Here is an 18,133-nt window from a genome sequence, read left to right on the forward strand (position 1 = left end):
TCAAGCGCATAATCATCTATTTTGTGGAAAATCGTGACGAAAGAGCTGCCGCACGGCATACTTTGGTGTTAAAACGGAATGTCCTCTTTTACGGGTTTCCCGAGGGCACCTCATAGGCTCCAAGAGTGGCCAATGTGGCTAATTATCGATTTCGAGCGCATTATCATATATTTTGTGGAAAATCATGACGAATGAGCCACCGCATGGCATATTTTGGAGTTTAAACGGAAATATTCCTTTCTACGGGTTCCCCAAGGGCACCTCATAGGTTCCAAGAGTGGCCAATGTGGTCAATTATCGATTTTGAGCACATAATCATCTATTTTGTGGAAAATCATGACGAAAGAGCTATCGCACGACATATTTTGGTGTTAAACCGGAAATGTCCCCTTTTACGGGTTCCACGAGGGCACCTCATAGGCTCCAAGAGTGGCCAATGTGGTCACTTAGCGATTTCAAGCGCATTGTCATATATTTTGTGGAAAATCATGACGACAGAGCCGCCGCACGGTATATTTTGGTGCTAAAACGGAAATGTGCCTTCCTGCTGGTTCCCCGGGGGAACCTTGCATGTACCAGAAGTGGCCAATGTGGTCACTTATCGATTTCAAGCGCATAACCATCTGTTTGGTGGAAAATCATGACGAAAGAGCCGCCGCACGGCATATTTTGGTGCTAAAACGGAAATGTCCCCCCCTGCGGGTTCCCCGGGGCACCTTGCATGTACCAGGAGTGGTCACTTTCATCGGAATCCCTCTCATGGACCATACACTACCGTTTTAAGAGAATCTATGAAGAATTAGCGATCGAATGGCATATATGGTGCGATTTTTATGTTCCCCTTATATGACCGACAAGGTCCCCGTGGAAGTCGTTTCCCGGCGGCCATTGTCTCCAGAACCAGCATATCACCACATAGCCACAAAATTGATGAGTTTATCTTTCGAACGGTATATAAACTTTGCAATTTGGTTATAATTTGACTGTTTTATAAGCATTTACATTTCTGGGTCAATATGACCCCAACATCTTATTCGTAAGTTTTTTCTAATATCCGAAGAAGGTTAACTTAGTTCATTTTAACTGTACTTTAGGTGGCTCAACAAATAAATTTTGCTCCGCCACGATCATTCGATTCTGTATCATGTTCAGAGTGTCCTCTAAAAATGTAAGCTGGTTGGGATAAGAAATACTTTGTAAGCAAACTTGCGTGAAAAAACTACTCTGACGAGATTCTTAGAGACAATGTGCGTAGGAAAAAAGCTCGCGAATAAAATCGTGTACAAAATGACTTTGGTGTAATTCAAAACATTCTGATTTGAATATAATCCAGAAATATTATAATTTTATAAAATGATTCTGTTTTATTAAATATAATGAAAAGATACCTAAAATAATGAATGGATGAATAAGTTGATTTAAACTAATCTAAAAATAAAACAAATAAAAAAATAGATTTGGAAGATTTTTTTAATTCAAGGTTCATTTTTTGTCATTAAAGGCTTTCATTTTTTTAATAATTTTATTTCTACAGTCTCCCATTTAGAAAATGTAGTTTAATAGAATGCTTGGATTTCTAGTCAGAAAAACATGATTCTATTTTATTGGATTTATTGCTTCAAAATCGTTGTTTTAATTATATTTATAATTTTGTGTAACAAACCCTTCACGTGGTGTGTTACGAAACAAGTTTCACCATGGTCATATTGCCAGAATCTGGCTGACCCAACACATACTTTCCTCAATATCCAACTCCGTGGTTGCTATGAGTGTGTTGCCAAGTCGGTGGCCTCTTGCTAACCACGGTATAAATGGACGTGGCCTGGAATAGTAATCCTCATGCTTTTGCTATTTTTGTCTTTTCTTGACTTCTGATAGCATTCTAAGAATTTCAAAAGAAAAATATGAATATCCATTGTTTCCAAACTACGAATTACGATGCAGTTTGTAGCTCACTACCTGTTAAAAACTCATTCAAAAGTCACTATTTGGTAACTTTTTCTGTAACTGAAAGCCACTATTTGGTAACTTTTTTGTTATCGTTGGACACTAGAGTCACTATTCTGAACGGCATTCATCGCTACCTGCTCTCCGTATACCAAGTATATGTAAAGTCTATAAGATCTCTCCAAAACCGAACTTTTGGTAGAAGGCTCGGAGACCCATAGTGTTATATACCAATCGACTCAGCACGACGAATTGATGTGATTAAAAAAATGTACTTAGCCTTATCCGATTTGCTTGCAACAGCTTGCATTCGACGCAGAATCCTGCCTAATTTTTCGATAATTGGCCATTTCGTTCCGGAGTTATTAAAAAACATTGCTTATTCCCAATTTTTCCCAAGGGTACACCCTTAAAAAAAAATTCAAGATCGATAATTTTTTTAACCTGCTGCAATGCCTTCAAATGAATGCAAATAAATGTGAATTGATGGAAATAACTAAATCTATCTCCCTAAAGTGCCATTTTGACCTCTTTTATGTGCTTTTCTCGTTATATTTTATAAAAACATGAGAAATGCACCATCACCGCTAGATGGATCATTCTGTTTTTTGGTCAGATTTCAGTTGACTACAGTTAGTAAGCGATGATTACGATCCCATACCAAGCGACCTTCCGATCACTTCCTTTCAAGATGTGTCGACTTCATTGCCACCCGTCTCTCCCCGTCAATCATATGTTTCCCGGCATATCAAAACATGTTCCCCACATAATCCGCGGCTGTGTCTCTATACATGAAAAACATTTCCGTTCTACCGACCTCCTTCCGAATGAACTTCGCCAAATTCTGATGACGTGATCATCAACCAGTAGTAGTTGGCTTGACTGTTGTTGGTGTTAGAGCGCCCGCCCGTAATTCGGTGGTCAGTTTCGCCTTCTCGGGTCGATCGGTCCCGTTCGGTGAAAGAAAGAGAGTTCGAGTGTACTGTCCTGCGCACAGTGTGCGCAGCGTGATGAATGGGCCGAAAGTACTCGCGCGAGAGAGGCTGATGCCTTGCTGCCGCCACCGCGCCATCGCCAGCCGTAGTAGCAGCGGATAGTGTCCGATCGGAGCTTATTAGTGCGCTCAGTGCAAGTGATCTCATTTGTTTCGCTAATTCGGGCGTGTGTCGATCGTTGACCATTTTCCTTTATTTTTCTTTAGTTTCGTTATTATTTGATTACCTCTTTATTTGTCTTTTTGTGGAAATTGGGACCCCACCCGTAGGTTGTTATTGTTTTAGTTGGTGTCGAGTGTGGTCGAGTTGTTTGATAAGGCGGCGACACGTGATCGTGATCGCAACAGTGTTATCAGAAGTCGCGACGGCGTCACTTGCATTCTGCTGCGCGATCAACAACTTCTCGTCCGGAGCTGCTCGCTTCGTTCTCGTTGTTCAGTGATAATCGCGTGTTTTGATTTCGGTCAAGCGTCAACCACGGGATGACGGGTGCGAGTTCGTGAGAAATTCTGGAAAAGAAGTGAATTTTGTGCACTTGTACACACAAGTGTTGTGTGGTGTGGTGATGATGTGGACGCCGGAAGAATGGGGAAACGGACGGCCACACGATGATGATCGGGAAGGTCGATCCGGTACGAGAAAAATATCGCCGCTTTCGTCGTCGCCGTCATCGTGGTCGTTGGTCCAAAAATAGATTGTTTTGTTCATCAACCGTGAATTTTTGGTCCAATTTACGTCGAATCCGCACAGCTGGACATACTGCAGCGCTAACTAGCTGCTGTAATGGCAGGAACAACAACAAGCGCTTCGATCTCTAATATTTGCGATTTGATTAAGAGGCTTTCGGTGAACGCGCGGACCTTCGGTTGCCAAATCGGATTCAATGATGAAAAATTTCGCTTTTCACCTTTACATAACCTCTCAGAGGAAGTAGATTGCGATCGAAGATTCAAAGCGAAATTAGGTACGACCATGCCCCAAGCAGAACCAGCTGATCGTAGATCGTTACGCGCGTTCGCCGAACTTGTCTCTTCGAAAACAAAAAAAATAGATTTAAGGTGGTGAGAGACGGTATTGCTGCGATCAGAGTGATTCATAGTCAGTCCCATGATCCCTACGACCGGCACTTCCGATTTCGAGACGACCGACGGCAGGATCTAAAAACAAAAAAAAACCCAAAGCCCCGAAAACGTTGTTTGATGTGAGTGTGTCAAGTGCGTTATTGACCCCTGACGAGGCACGCGGTTGACGGTTGTTGATCATGAAATAACGGCTGGTTTTGTTCTTGTTCAACCAGGCGAAATTTGAAGGGATGCCAAAAATCTGTGTTATTGGACGTTACGGTGACTTTAGAGTAAAGGTAGGGGAGGTGGCAATGGCAAGTGCATTGTGAAGCGAAAGTGAAGTAGCGGTACGGGCATAATCGGCGACAAATGCGTGAAAGTCAAGTTCTATAACAGCCCTTGTGTGAAATCGAATGTCAGTTACCGGTAAATGAGCCCATTATCGAAATAAATTTATTCAAGGGGATGCCTTTGTTTATATCAAACAAAAATTATCTGAGTGTTGATATTAATCTCTTATTTATAGCTTTCCTAAGGCATAAGGTTCAAATTGAGTACGGGTTATTCATTCATTCGCTCGTGTAAACCAGACTTCCGAAAAACATTTTCCCCGAATTAATCGTTTTGTCGTTTTGCTGTTCATCGAATGGTATTATGCAAAAAGTGAATAAATACTTACTCCGGAAAAATGCATATAAGAATATGATTTCCGTAAAATGCAAGAAGATTGTAATGCCTTCTTTTTGATCATTTTTATCATGATTGTTTCCCGTTTGGCATATTGCTGGTTAGAATTATGGTAAATGGAGAAGGAATCATCGCATCCCGACAGGAGCGACGACCTCGATAACAGAAATTGGTATGATTTAGCCTTGCATGAAAGGTAAAATACCAAAAACTTATATGCAGAATACTTGAGACATACCATGCTTAGGTATTTCAATACCAAACGAATAATAATTAGTTATGCATTTGGTATTGAAATTCAATTTGATACCTGAGTTTGTTAGGGATTAAGTATTGTGCATATTAGTTTTTGGTATTATTCCTTTGGTATTTAACCGTTCATAACAGAGTATGGTATCAATAACAGAATTAAGTATTATTGAGCCAATTTCTCCTGCTCGGGATCGCTTTTTCTTGGCTAATTTGTGCTTTGATGATATACATTGGGATATACATAATGGACGTTAGGCATAACACGCTCGAACATCCTACGCCATAAAGGAGGCATGTCTTAATATTAATCGGCATTTACCAAATGACCGAATGTTCTTGCCTTAGTAGCAGTTTTCACTATGGTTTCTCCTTCTAAGCTCGCATTTTCCAGGATCAATGCACACGAGAATGTATGTACACCAGATTCTTTTTTTACACGGTTCAAAAATTGAAAATCCGTGTAGAAAAAGTTTTATGATTTCTCGATTCATGCAAAATGGAGCAACTTTGCAAAAATTTTGAATGGGATTTTTTTTACACGGCCGTGTAAAAACAGAATCGGGTGTATAACAGAGCCATATCAAAAACTTCTGTCAAAACCTTTCTCAATTTCCAATATTTCTATGTCTAGTGGAAAAATGTTAATGTTTTCTAATATTTTTTGACTATTTGCATTTTTTTAAGGAGTTGACACTCATAGCGCTGGACAAAAAGTTCAAAAAATTGCTGAAAATTTTTACAGCCTTCCTTTTTACAGTTCCGAAAAATTTCCCGAGAAAATTCCGAAGAATTTTCCGAGAAAATCATAGTATTTTACGAGAAAATTGCAAAGAATTTTACGAGAAAATTCCGAAGAATTTATGAGAAAATTCCGAAGAATTTCCCTGAAAATTCGGAAGAATTTCCCAAAGAAATTCCGAAGAATTTACCGTAGGGATTCCAAAGAATTTGCCGAGGACATGTCCGAAAAAATTCCGTAGAATTTCCCGACGAAAATTCAAAAATAAATCCCGATGAGATTAAAAAAGAGTAGAAATTCTATTGCAAAGAATTTCTCGTGGAGATTCCGAAGAATTTCCTGTGAAAATTCCGAAGAATTTCCTGTGAAAATTCCAAGTAAATTCTGAAGAAATTTTCAAGAAAATTCCTAAGATTTCCCAAGAAAATTCTGAAAAATTCTGTAGATATACCTGAGAAAATTCCAAACATTATTCCGAGGAAATTTCGAAGAGTTTCTCGATGAAATGGAATTCTAAACAATTTCCTGCTTCCTGTTGAATTCGAAGAATTTTCCAAGGAAATTAGGAAGAACTTCTCAAGGAAATCCCGAAGAATTTCTCAAGGAAATTCCGAAGAATTTCCCAAGGATATTCCGAAGAATTTCCCAAGGAAATTCCGAAGAATTTCCCAAGGAAATTCCGAAGAATTTCCCAAGAAATTCCGAAGAATTTCTGAGAGAAATTCCGAAGAATTTCCCAAAAATTTCGAAGAATTTCCGAAGAATTTCCCAAGGAAATTCGAAGAAATTCCGAAAAATTTTCAAGGAAATTCCAAGAATTTCCCAAGGAAATTCCGAAGAGTTTCCCAAGGAAATTCCAAAAATTTCCAAGGAATTTCTGAAGAATTTCCCAAGGAAATTTCGAAGAATTTCCCAAGGAAATTCCGAAGAATTTCCCAAGGAAATTCCGAAGAATTTCTAAAGGAATTTCCGAAGAATTTCTCAAGGAAATTCCCAAGAAAATTCCAATCCCGAATCCCGAGGAAATTCCAAAGAATTTCCCAAGGAAATTTCAAATAATTTGCCCAGGAAAGTCCAAAAAATTTCCCGAGGAAATTCCAAAGAATTTTCCGAGGAAATCCCAAAGAATTTCCCGAGGAAATTGCAAAGAATTTCCCGAGGAAATTGCAAAGGAAATTCCCAAGAATTTCCCAAGGAAATTCCGAATAATTCCCTTAGACAATAATTCCTTAGGATTTCCCGAGAAAATTCCGAAGAATTTCTCGAGGAAATCCCTTAGATTTTCTCGAGTAAATTTCGAAGAATTTCCAGAAAAATTTTCCAAGAATTTCCCGAAAAAAATACGAAGATTTTCGAGAGATAATTACGAAGAATTTTCCGATGAAATCCTTAAGAATTTCCATAGGAAATTCCGAAGAATTTTCGAATGATTTCCTGAGGATATTCCGAAAAATTTCCCGAAAAATTCCAAAGAATTTCCAGAGGAAATTCCGAAGAATTTCCCGTGAAAGTTCCGAAAAATTTCTGAAGAATTTCCCAAGGAAATTTTAGTGAATTTCCCGTGAAAATTCCGTAGAATTTCCCAAGGAAATTCCGAAGAATTCCCCAAGGAAATTCCGAAGAATTTCCCAAGGAAAATCCGAAGAATTTCCCAAGGAAACTCCGAAGAATTTCCCAAGGAAATTCCGAAGAATTTCGCAAGGAAATTCCGAAAAATTTCCCAAGGAAATTCCGAAGAATTTCCCATAGAAATTCCGAAGAATTTCCCATAGAAATTCCGAAGAATTTCCCATAGAAATTCCGAAGAATTTCTCGAAAGAAATTCCAAAGAATTTCCCAAGGAAATTCTTAAGAATTTTCAAAGGAAAATCCGAAGAATTTCCCAAAGAAATTCCGAAGAATTTCCCAAGGAAGATTTTCCCAAGGAAAAAAATTTCCCAAGGAAATTTCGAAAAAAAATCCCTTAGACAATTCCTTAGAATTTCCCGAGTAAATTTCGAAAAATTTCCATAGAAAATTCCGAAGAATTTCCTAAGAATTTTCCGAAAAAAAATCCGAAGAATTTCGCAAGGAAATTCCGAAAAATTTCCCAAGGAAATTCCGAAGAATTTTCCATAGAAATTCCGAAGAATTTCCCATGGAAATTCCGAAGAATTTCCCATAGAAATTCCGAAGAATTTCCCAAGCAAATTCCGAAGAACTTCCCAAGAAAACTTCAAAAAAAATTCAAAGGAAATTCCGAAGAATTTCCCAAAAACACTCCAAGGAATTTCTCAAAGAAATTCCGAAGAATTCCCCAAGTAAATTCCAAAGAATTTTCCAAGGATATTGCGAAGAATTTCCCAAGGAAGATTTTTCCAAGGAAAAAAATTTCCCAAGGAAATTTCGAAAAAAAATCCCTTAGACAATTCCTTAGAATTTCCCGAGTAAATTTCGAAGAATTTCCATAGAAAATTCCTAAGAATTTCACGAAAAAAATCCGAAGAATTTCGAGAGAAAATTCCGAAGAATTTCCCGAGGAAATCCTTTAATATTTCCATAGGAAATTTGCCGAAGAATTTCCCGTGAAAGTTCCTTAAAATTTTACGGGAAATTTCTGAAGGATTTCCTAAGGAAATTCTGATGAATTTCCCAAGGAAATTTCGTAGAATTTCCCGAGGAAATTCTGATGAATTTCCCGAGGAAGTTGCATAGAATTTCCCAAGGAAATTTCGAAGATTTTCCCAAGGAAATTCCGAAGAAATTCTCAAGAAAATTCCTAAGAATTTCCCGAGAAAACTCCGAAAAATTCTGAAGAATTTCCCGAGAAAATTCCAAACATTTTTCCGAGGAAATTCCGAAGAGTTTTCCGATGAAATGGAATTCTAAACAATTTCCTGTTTCCTGTTAAATTCCGAAGAATTTTCCAAGGAAATTCCGAAGAATTTCCCAAGGAAATTCCGAAGAATTTCTCAAGGAAATTCCGAAGAGTTTCCCAAGGAAATTCCGAAGAATTTCCCAAGGAAATTCCGAAGAATTTCCCAAGGAAATTCCGAAGAATTTCCCAAGGGAATTCCGAAGAATTTCCCAAGGGAATTCCGAAGAATTTCCCAAGGAAATTCCGAAGAATTTCCCAAGGAAATTCCGAAGAATTTCCCAAGGAAATTCCGAAGAATTTCCCAAGGAAATTCCGAAGAGTTTCCCAAGGAAATTCCGAAGAGTTTCCCAAGGAAATTCCGAAGAATTTCCCAAGGAAATTCCGAAGAATTTCCCAAGGAAATTCCGAAGAATTTCCCAAGGAAATTCCGAAGAATTTCCCAAGGAAATTCCGAAGAATTTCTAAAGGAATTTCCGAAGAATTTCTAAAGGAATTTCCGAAGAATTTCTCAAGGAAATTCCCAAGGAAATTCCAATCCCGAATCCCGAGGAAATTCCAAAGAATTTCCCAAGGAAATTTCAAATAATTTGCCCAGGAAAGTCCAAAAAATTTCCCGAGGAAATTCCAAAGAATTTTCGAGGAAATCCCAAAGAATTTCGAGGAAATTGCAAAGAATTTCCCGAGGAAATTCCAAAGGAAATTCAAGAATTTCCCAAGGAAATTCCGAATAATTCCCTTAGACAATAATTCCTTAGGATTTCCCGAGAAAATTCCGAAGAATTTCTCGAGGAAATCCCTTAGAATTTCTCGAGTAAATTTCGAAGAATTTCCCGAAAAAATTTCGAAGAATTTCCAGAAAAAAATACGAAGATTTTCGAGAGATAATTACGAAGAATTTTCCGATGAAATCCTTAAGAATTTCCATAGGAAAATCCGAAGAATTTTCGAATGATTTCCTGAGGATATTCCGAAAAGTTTCCCGAAAAATTCCAAAGAATTTCCAGAGGAAATTCCGAAGAATTTCCCGTGAAAGTTCCGAAAAATTTCTGAAGAATTTCCCAAGGAAATTCCAAAGAATTTTCCAAGTAAATTCCGAAGAATTTCCTAAGGAAATTCTGAACATTTACCCAAGGAAATTCCGAAGAATTTTCCGAGGAAATTCCAAAGAATTTCCCAAGGAAAATCCGAAGAATTTCCCAAGAAAAATCCGAAGAATTTCCCAAGGAAAATCCGACGAATTTCCCAAGGAAATTCCGAAAAATTTACCAAGGAAAATCCGAAGAATTTCCATAGAAATTCCGAAGAATTTCCATAGAAATTCCGAAGAATTTCCCATAGAAATTCGAAGAATTTCCCATAGAAATTCCGAAAAATTTCCTAAAGAAATTCCGAAGAGTTTCCCAAGGAAATTCCAAAGAATTTTCTAAGAAAAATCCGAAGAATTTCCCAAAGAAATTCGAAGAATTTCCCAAGGAAGATTTTCCCAAGGAAAAAATTTCCCGAGGAAATTCCGAAAAATTCCCTTAGACAATTCCTTAGAATTTCCCAAGAAAATTTCGAAAATTTCCATAGAAAATTCCGAAGAATTTCCTAAGAATTTTCCGAAAAAAATCCGAAGAATTTCGCAAGGAAATTCCGAAAAATTTCCCAAGGAAATTGCGAAGAATTTCCCATAGAAATTCCGAAGAATTTCCCATAGAAATTCCGAAGAATTTCCCATAGAAATTCCTAAGAATTTCCCAAAGAAAATCCGAAGAATTTCCCAAGGAATTTCCGAAGAATTTTCAAAGGAAAATCCGAAGAATTTCCCAAAGAAATTCCGAAGAATTTCCCAAGGAAGATTTTCCCAAGGAAAAAAATTTCCCAAGGAAATTTCGAAAAAAAATCCCTTAGACAATTCCTTAGAATTTCCCGAGTAAATTTCGAAAAATTTCCATAGAAAATTCCGAAGAATTTCCTAAGAATTTTCCGAAAAAATCCGAAGAATTTCGCAAGGAAATTCCGAAAATTTCCAAGGAAATTCCGAAGAATTTTCCATAGAAATTCCGAAGAATTTCCCATGGAAATTCCGAAGAATTTCCCATAGAAATTCCGAAGAATTTCCCAAGGAAATTCCGAAGAATTTCCCAAGGAAATTCCGAAGAATTTTCAAAGGAAATTCCGAAGAATTTCCCAAAGAAATTCCGAAGAATTTCCCAAAGAAATTCCGAAGAATTTCCCAAAGAAATTCCGAAGAATTTCCCAAGGAAGATTTTCCCAAGGAAAAAAATTTCCCAAGGAAATTTCGAAAAAAAATCCCTTAGACAATTCCGAAGAATTTCCCGAGTAAATTTCGAAGAATTTCCATAGAAAATTCCGAAGAATTTCCTAAGAATTTCACGAAAAAAATCCGAAGAATTTCGAGAGAAAATTCCGAAGTAATTCCCGAGGAAATCCTTTAATATTTCCATAGGAAATTTGCCGAAGAATTTCCTATGAAAGTTCCGAAAAATTTTCCGAGAAATTTCTGAAGTATTTCGCAAGGAAATTCTGATGAATTTCCCAAGGAAATTTTTATGAATTTCCCGAGGAAATTCTGATGAATTTCCCGAGGAAGTTCCATAGAATTTCCCAAGGAAATTTCGAAGATTTTCCCAAGGTAATTCCGAAGAGTTTCCCAAGAAAATTCCGAAAAATTTCCCAAGGAAATTCCGAAAAATTTCCCAAGGAAATCCCGAAGAATTTTCCAAAGAAATTCCGAAGAATTTCCAAAGGAAATTCCGAAGAATTTTCCTAGGAAATCCCTTAGAATTTTCCGAGTAAGTTTCGAAGAATTTCCTAAGAAAATTCCTAAAATTTTCCCGAAAAAATCCTAAGAATTTCCCGAAAAAATCCGATGAATTTCCCAAAGAAATTCCGAATGATTTACCGAAGAAAATCCGAGAAATTTTCCGAAGAAATTCCGAAGAATTTCCCGTGAAAGTTCCGAAAAATTTCCCGAGAAATTTCTGAAGAATTCTCCAAAGAAATTCCTTAGTATTTCCTGAGAAAATTCCTTAGAATTTCCTGAGGAAATTCCTTAGAATTTCCCAAGGAAATTTCAAAGAATTTCCCAAGGAAAAATTTTCCGAGAAATTTCTGAAGTATTTCGCAAGGAAATTCTGATGAATTTCCCAAGGAAATTTTCATGAATTTCCCGAGGAAATTCTGATGAATTTCCTAAGGAATTTCCAAAGAATTTCCAAAGGAAATTTCGAAGATTTTCTAAAGGAAATTCCGAAGAGTTTACCAAGAAAATTCCGAAGATTATCCCAAAGAAATTAAGAAAAGGAAATTCTGAAGAATTTCCCATGGAAATTCCGAAGAATTTCCCAAGAAAACTCCGAAGAATTTCCCAAGGAAATTCCGAAGAATTTCCCAAGGAAACTCCGAAGAATTTTTCAAGAAAATTCCGAAGAATTTCCCAAAGAAATTCCGAAGAATTTTTCAAGGAAATTCCGAAGAATGTCCCAAAGAATTTCGAAGAATTTCCCAAGAAAATTCCGAAGAATTCTTCGAATTCTTCTTTCGAATAATTTCCCAAGGAAATTCCGAAGAATTTCCCAAGGAAATTCCGAAGAATTTCCCAAGGAAATTCCGAAGAATTTCCCATAGAAATTCCGAAGAATTTCCCATAGAAATTTCGAAGAATTTCTCAAAGAAATTCCGAAGAATTTCCCATGGAAATTCCGATGAATTGTTAAAGGAAATTCCTAAGAATTTTCCAAGGAAATTCTGAAGATTTTCCCAAGAAATAACCGAAGAATTTCCCAAGGAAATTCCGAAGAATTTCCCGATGGAATTCCGAAGAACTTCCCAAGGAAATTCCGCAGAAATTCCCGAGGAAGATTTTCCCAAGGAAAGAAAATTTCCCAAGAAAATTCCGAATAATTTTCCGAGGAAATTCCGAAAAAATCCCTTAGACAATTCCTTAGAATTTCCCGAGCAAATTTCGAAGAATTTCCATTGTCAATTCCGAAGTATTTCCTAAGAAAATTCCTAAGAATTTTCCGAAAAAAATCCGAAGAATTTCGAGAGAAAATTACAAAGAATTTCCGAGGAAATGCTTTAAAATTTCCATAGGAAATTCCGAAGAAATTCCGTCTGATTTCGTAGAATTTCATGAGGATATTCCAAAGAATTTCCCGAAAAAATTCGAAAGAATTTTCGAAGAATTTCTCACAAGGAAATTCGGAAGAATTTCCAAAGAATTTTCCAAGGAAGTTCCTAAGAATTTCCCGAGGAAATTCCAAAGAATTTCGAAGAATTTCTCCCAAGGAAATTCCGAAAAAAAATCAGACAATTCCTTACGGCTTCCCGAGAAAATTCCGAAGAATTTCCCGAGGAAATCCCTTAGAATTTTTCGAGTAATTAACGAAGAATTTCCTCAGAAAATTCCTAAGAATTTCCCGAAAAAATTCCGATGAATTTCCCGAAGAAATGCCGAATGATTTCCCGAAGAAAATCCGAAAAATTCCGAAGAATTTCCTGTGAAAGTTCCGAAAAATTTTTACGAGAAATTTCTGAAGTATTTCGCAAGGAAATTCTGATGAATTTCCCAAGGAAATTTTTATGAATTTCCCGCGGAAATTCTGATGAATTTCCCGAGGAAATTCCGTAGAATTTCCCAAGGAAATTCCGAAGAATTTCCCAAAGAAATTTCGAAGAATTTCCCAAGGAAATTCCGAAGAATTTTCCTAGGAAATCCCTTGGAATTTTCCGAGTAAATTTCGAAGAATTTCCTAAGAAAATTCCTAAGATTTTCTCGAAAAAAGTCCTAAGAATTTCCCGAAAGAAATCCGATGAATTTCCCAAAGAAATTTAGAATGATTTCCCGAAGAAAATCCGAGAAATTTGCCGAAAAATTCTGAAGAATTTCCTGTGAAAATTCCGAAAAATTTCCCGAGAAATTTCTGAAGAATTTTGCAAGGAAATTCTGATGAATTTCCCAAGGAAATTCTTATGAATTAACCGAGGAAATTCCTTAGAATTTCCCAAGGAAATTTCAAAGAATTTCCCAAGAAAATTTCAAAAAATTTCCCAAGTAAATTCCGAATAGTTTCCCAAGGAAATTCCAAAGATTTTCCCGAGGAATTTCCGAAATATTTCCCAAGGAAATTCCGAAGAATTCCCCGAGGAAATTCCGAAGATATTCCCGAAGAAATTCCCAAGATATTCCCCAGGAATTTCCGAAGAATTTCCCTAGGGACTTCCGAAGAATTTCCCGAGGAAACTCCAAAGAATTTCCCGAGGAAATTCTGAAGAAATCCGAAGAGTTTCAACGGACAATGCCAAATAATAAAAATAAAGTATTGAAAAAATGAAGCACATGCATTACCTCTTGAATAGTAAATTTTGGATTCAACAATGTTGAAGTCTTTATCGATAGTTTAATTCAGTTTTTAAAAACCGACCTACATGCCATCGCGCAATCATCAATAAATCTCTCGACCGCTAGGGTTGCAATTGGAAGCAACCCAATAATGTCGCCAAGTCCCTATTGCGACTTGGAAATTTTCACGATCGCAGATACGACCACTGTGCGTTCGAACGGTCGGTTGGCCGATACCGATTCAAACTAAGATATATTATCGCTGAAAACACAGCTTCATCGAATCGTCGTCGTCGTCGTCGTCGTGTAACACCCCCAACAACAACACGGTGGAAACGAAGACGACTTCGAATGGTTTATTTTTACCGAAATTACTTAAGTGTTTCTGCTCGTGTTGATCGGTTGTTTTTGTTGCTATTGCTGTTGTTGCGGTTGTGTCGTTATTTACTCAATTGTGAAGCAGAAGCACCCCCACGAAAGTGTTGCGATTTCTCGGGATGAACTAAAACAAACAGTACTTTTTTTTTTTTCAAAAGAAAATGTAGTTCACACAGGGGTGCGTTTAGCACTTTTGCTGCAAATTGGTACTCTCATACTGAACCAATAATGGCGGCGCGATCGACTAGGACACTGATGTGAAGAGGAAAGCCTTGACGGTCCATCAAGCACCGTCCAAACAACGAGCGCGTAGTCGGTCCAGGCTGGGGCAATGTGAGCGTTGTATGTTTTCCCACGCAAAATTTTTCCCGTTTTTTTTTTTGGTCGTTTTCCGTTCTCGCGAGAACGGTGAGATTGGGTTCTCTTGCGACACACATGCCGTTTACCCACACGAAATCGCAACGATCGGTCGTGAAAAGATTTTCACGATTTACGATCGAAGGGATGAAGTCAAGGGTATGTGATGAAATGAAATAAATTCTTTCAAGTTCATAGCTATCCCATCGGATCGGAATCGATAATGATGATCATGCTTGAATAAATTGAAGATTCGCTGTAATAAATAGGGACAATCTATAGAGTTTGGCTTAAAATGTTACCTTGGGGATTATGTGGATAGACCAGAACAGATTGATTATAATATTTTTGTTAGCTCACGCGGAAGGCTCATTTGAGCTTATTGAACATCATTTTTGATAATTCGCCTGCACACCACTTGCCCCTGCTTTAGCCCTGATCCTCACCTTGTGAATCGCCCAACCACACTGACCAACCGTCAACAGAAGTCCACGTGAGAGTAGGCCGTTTAATCTCTTTTCGTCTGTTCGACATCACCACCACACGTATTCGGCAGTTCCTACCCGGAGTAGGATCTGAACTTGTGTGCAGGATCGGGAAAATTTTGTACTACCAACCCGTTGTATGTACAAATCATCATACGATATTTTTAGCAAACGCCCCTCCCGCTCGCCGAAATCGGCCGTTTGCGGCTGTGTGTTCACCGTCGTCATTGATCGCGCAGCAGAATGAAAACAACTACTTGTGTGATCGACTAGCGCCATTAGCTTCAACAAGTAGTGACTGCCGTCGATTGCCTTCGATAACCGTCGCCGTCGTTGGATTGTTGCAAAAGCTTACCGTTCTGAGATTTTATTGAAGCCAATAAGACCCGTATCAAATGACAATCGTTCAAAAATAATGAAGAAGACACTACAGTGAATATTTAAGCGGAATAGTTGGTTCCAAGAAGACGAAGAAGTGGTCGCGTTCGATGATGACAAATATGTCAGTGTGAGTGTTCAAATCGCCGAAACCGTCCCCCAACCCTTCTATGACCACAAGAGTTTGTTGTTATAAGTGAGTGAGTGAAGAACCTCTACGAGTACCCTGAGACCAAGTTTCCGTTTCCGTCCATACGTCTTTCGTTCCTTTTGCCGGTTCAACGGGCGGCGTAATTTATCAATAGTGAGACTTGGTTCCACCGAACCAAAATTTTAGTGTCAATAGCAAAGCGAGCAAGAAGAGATAAAAAGTCAGTGAAGCATTCGACGAAATGTCCGCAGCGGCGGCCGTGAAGCTTCCAGCAGCTAATGTGGTATTGCAGAGTCCCAACCCTCCCCAAAAAAAATAACCATCGCGTCCCCGATCATTATTCAAATGAGTGTGAAAACCATCTCGTGCCAACCTTAAGGACCACTCAAGACTAAACGTGTGTCCCCATCTCTCTCTCTCTTTGTTCTCTATCTGTCCATCGTAGCTCAATGGATCGTCAACGGCAAAGACGTCCGGCGGTACGGCTGCCAAGAAGTCGATCAAGGTCGGCGAAACAGCACCTGTGTCAACAGCTGTACCAGCCACCAACGGTACTTCCGGCCATAATCGTAAGCTATCTAACGCTGCACTGCACGATCCGAATCACTCCAAGCGATCCCACTCGCCGGAGCCCCGGACGTCGTCTTCTTCGACAGACACTTCCACCGAAACCGGAAGCAGTAGTAGCAACAACAGTAGTGCCACTCCGGCGGCTGCTGCAGCTGCTACGGCTGCCCCGGCTCCGGTTCCGGTTCCGGTGGCTAAGCCACCGGAACCTTCGGGCTTGAAGGGAAGCGGTCCCAATGGCGAGCTTACGTTGAAGGATATTCCCGTGTCGGGTATCTCCTTCCAGGAGGTGATCGATCCGACCCACGAGGGACCGGCCATCACCAAAGTGATCATCTACAAACCGAAAAGCGGCAAGGGTCAACCGACGGCCAAAGTGATCGTGACGAAGGTTTTCTTTTGCGAGTTCTATCCGTTTTCGGGTGTTGTTCGTCGGTGTTTTGTTCTCTGTTCGTTTAGATGTGTTCTCTGTTCGCGTACGGTGACTGATGCATTGGAACTGTTTGAGACTGCTGCTTGTCGTTGTTGGATGTAATCGTTGTGTTCATCGGGGCGGCGCACAGAGGAAAACATGTGGTACTGGAAGTCTTGTTTATTGTTATACTTAATGCCTTCAATACTCATTTCTGTATCTCCATTCAACCTTCAATAGACGCTCGTAAGGAGCACGCTTGTTAAAAATAAGTTTGGATGATTTACGTATGACCAAATACCTAATATAGAAGTTTTTGCAACCAGATCAGCTTATTCTGTGTTTCTCAAGGCTTATTATTCATTCACTTAAAAAAATCAAGGCCTAAGTAGATCGAAAAGCTTGAAAATGAAACGTGACCGTTGATAGGTTAGTGACATCTCAGCTTCTTGCTTCACTTAAAATAAATTAAAATAGATTTTACGAAAGGTTTTATCGAATAAATAATCTGTTTTACTTTCGTAACAACAAGTAGTCTCTCTAATGTATTGTTTTAGTGACAATGCTCTGAGAACAACCTTGCAAGATAGTCACCATATTTGAAAAGTGTCAACAAATGCAAAGCCATGTACAAACTCATACATTTTGCGCAGTGTTAAGTGCTGTGTATCTTTTGTGCTTGTTCAAACAGGTAATCGGTACAACAATGGCTTCTTAATCATTATTGAAATGATCCATCGCTGCTCTTAGTTTATTTTGTGAATTAATTTGATACGACTCTATTGAAATAAATTTCGGTACCAACTCGAAAACTGTTCGATTATATACGGAGTACCACAACTTCGAGCAATGTTTTCTTTTGAACTTTTCAGAATTAAAATCTCAAAAATTTCTTCGGAAATTAAAAGTTATATTTTGAGTTTGAAGACTCATTTCTAAATTCTAAGCGCCTATGTATTTTTTATCTTGAGCAAGGGTAAACGGAAATCTGCAAACAGACACCTGAGGTAGTGTGGGGATTGCTCACCCAATCCACTAAAACTAAAACCGTTTCGCCAGTCCGAATCCCCCGGCCGGCAAATAAGGAATACATCAGGGGACTCGCACTCGACGTTATTACACATCGACTTCAAGGGTGGTAACCTCACCACCCGTCGACCGCAACCTATGATAGTAACCAATCGGTCTACATCATAAACTCACGTAGGAGACAGTCACTCCGATAACAACCATCGCGCATGAACCCCAATGACCTCTATATCTACATACGGAAGGCTCCGCAGTCCACCTGCAGTCACAGCATCACAGTAGTTTCTACTGCAGCTGCTGGTTTTGTTCAAGAGGCCACCAGCGCTGTAGTATCGACATAATCTCAACACGCTGTGTTCACCGCATTGCATGCAACCTCTTCCCGACACATCCTCTCAACGCTGACAAGCAGCTTGGCATTGTGTTCAACATCGAATCGCGGGCATGCAAACATCACATGCTCTGCCGCTTCTACCTCGCCTACA

At 38.7% G+C, this 18,133-nt stretch overlaps 1 protein-coding gene across 11 annotated transcripts in view; it reads left to right on the forward strand.

The window, feature by feature from the left end:
- The first annotated feature begins 3,068 nt into the window (after nucleotides 1–3,068).
- LOC134206797 (probable serine/threonine-protein kinase dyrk2) overlaps nucleotides 3,069–18,133 on the forward strand; it is a 94,249-nt gene continuing 79,184 nt past the window's right edge. For 2 of the 11 annotated variants that reach the window (XM_062682518.1, XM_062682527.1), the window contains exons 1-3: nucleotides 3,082–3,226; nucleotides 15,488–15,619; nucleotides 16,086–16,209. In XM_062682518.1, coding sequence (XP_062538502.1) covers nucleotides 15,600–15,619; nucleotides 16,086–16,209 — 144 coding nt within the window. In that variant the 5' untranslated portion in view covers nucleotides 3,082–3,226; nucleotides 15,488–15,599. Of the gene's footprint in view, nucleotides 3,227–15,487; nucleotides 15,924–16,085; nucleotides 16,210–18,133 lie in introns of all 11 variants that reach the window. The other 9 variants (XM_062682523.1, XM_062682520.1, XM_062682522.1 and 6 more) reach the window with 9 other exon arrangements.

This window comes from Armigeres subalbatus, chromosome 1 (genome assembly GCF_024139115.2).
Source record: "Armigeres subalbatus isolate Guangzhou_Male chromosome 1, GZ_Asu_2, whole genome shotgun sequence".
In the NCBI taxonomy this organism is placed as follows: Eukaryota; Metazoa; Arthropoda; class Insecta; order Diptera; family Culicidae; genus Armigeres; species Armigeres subalbatus.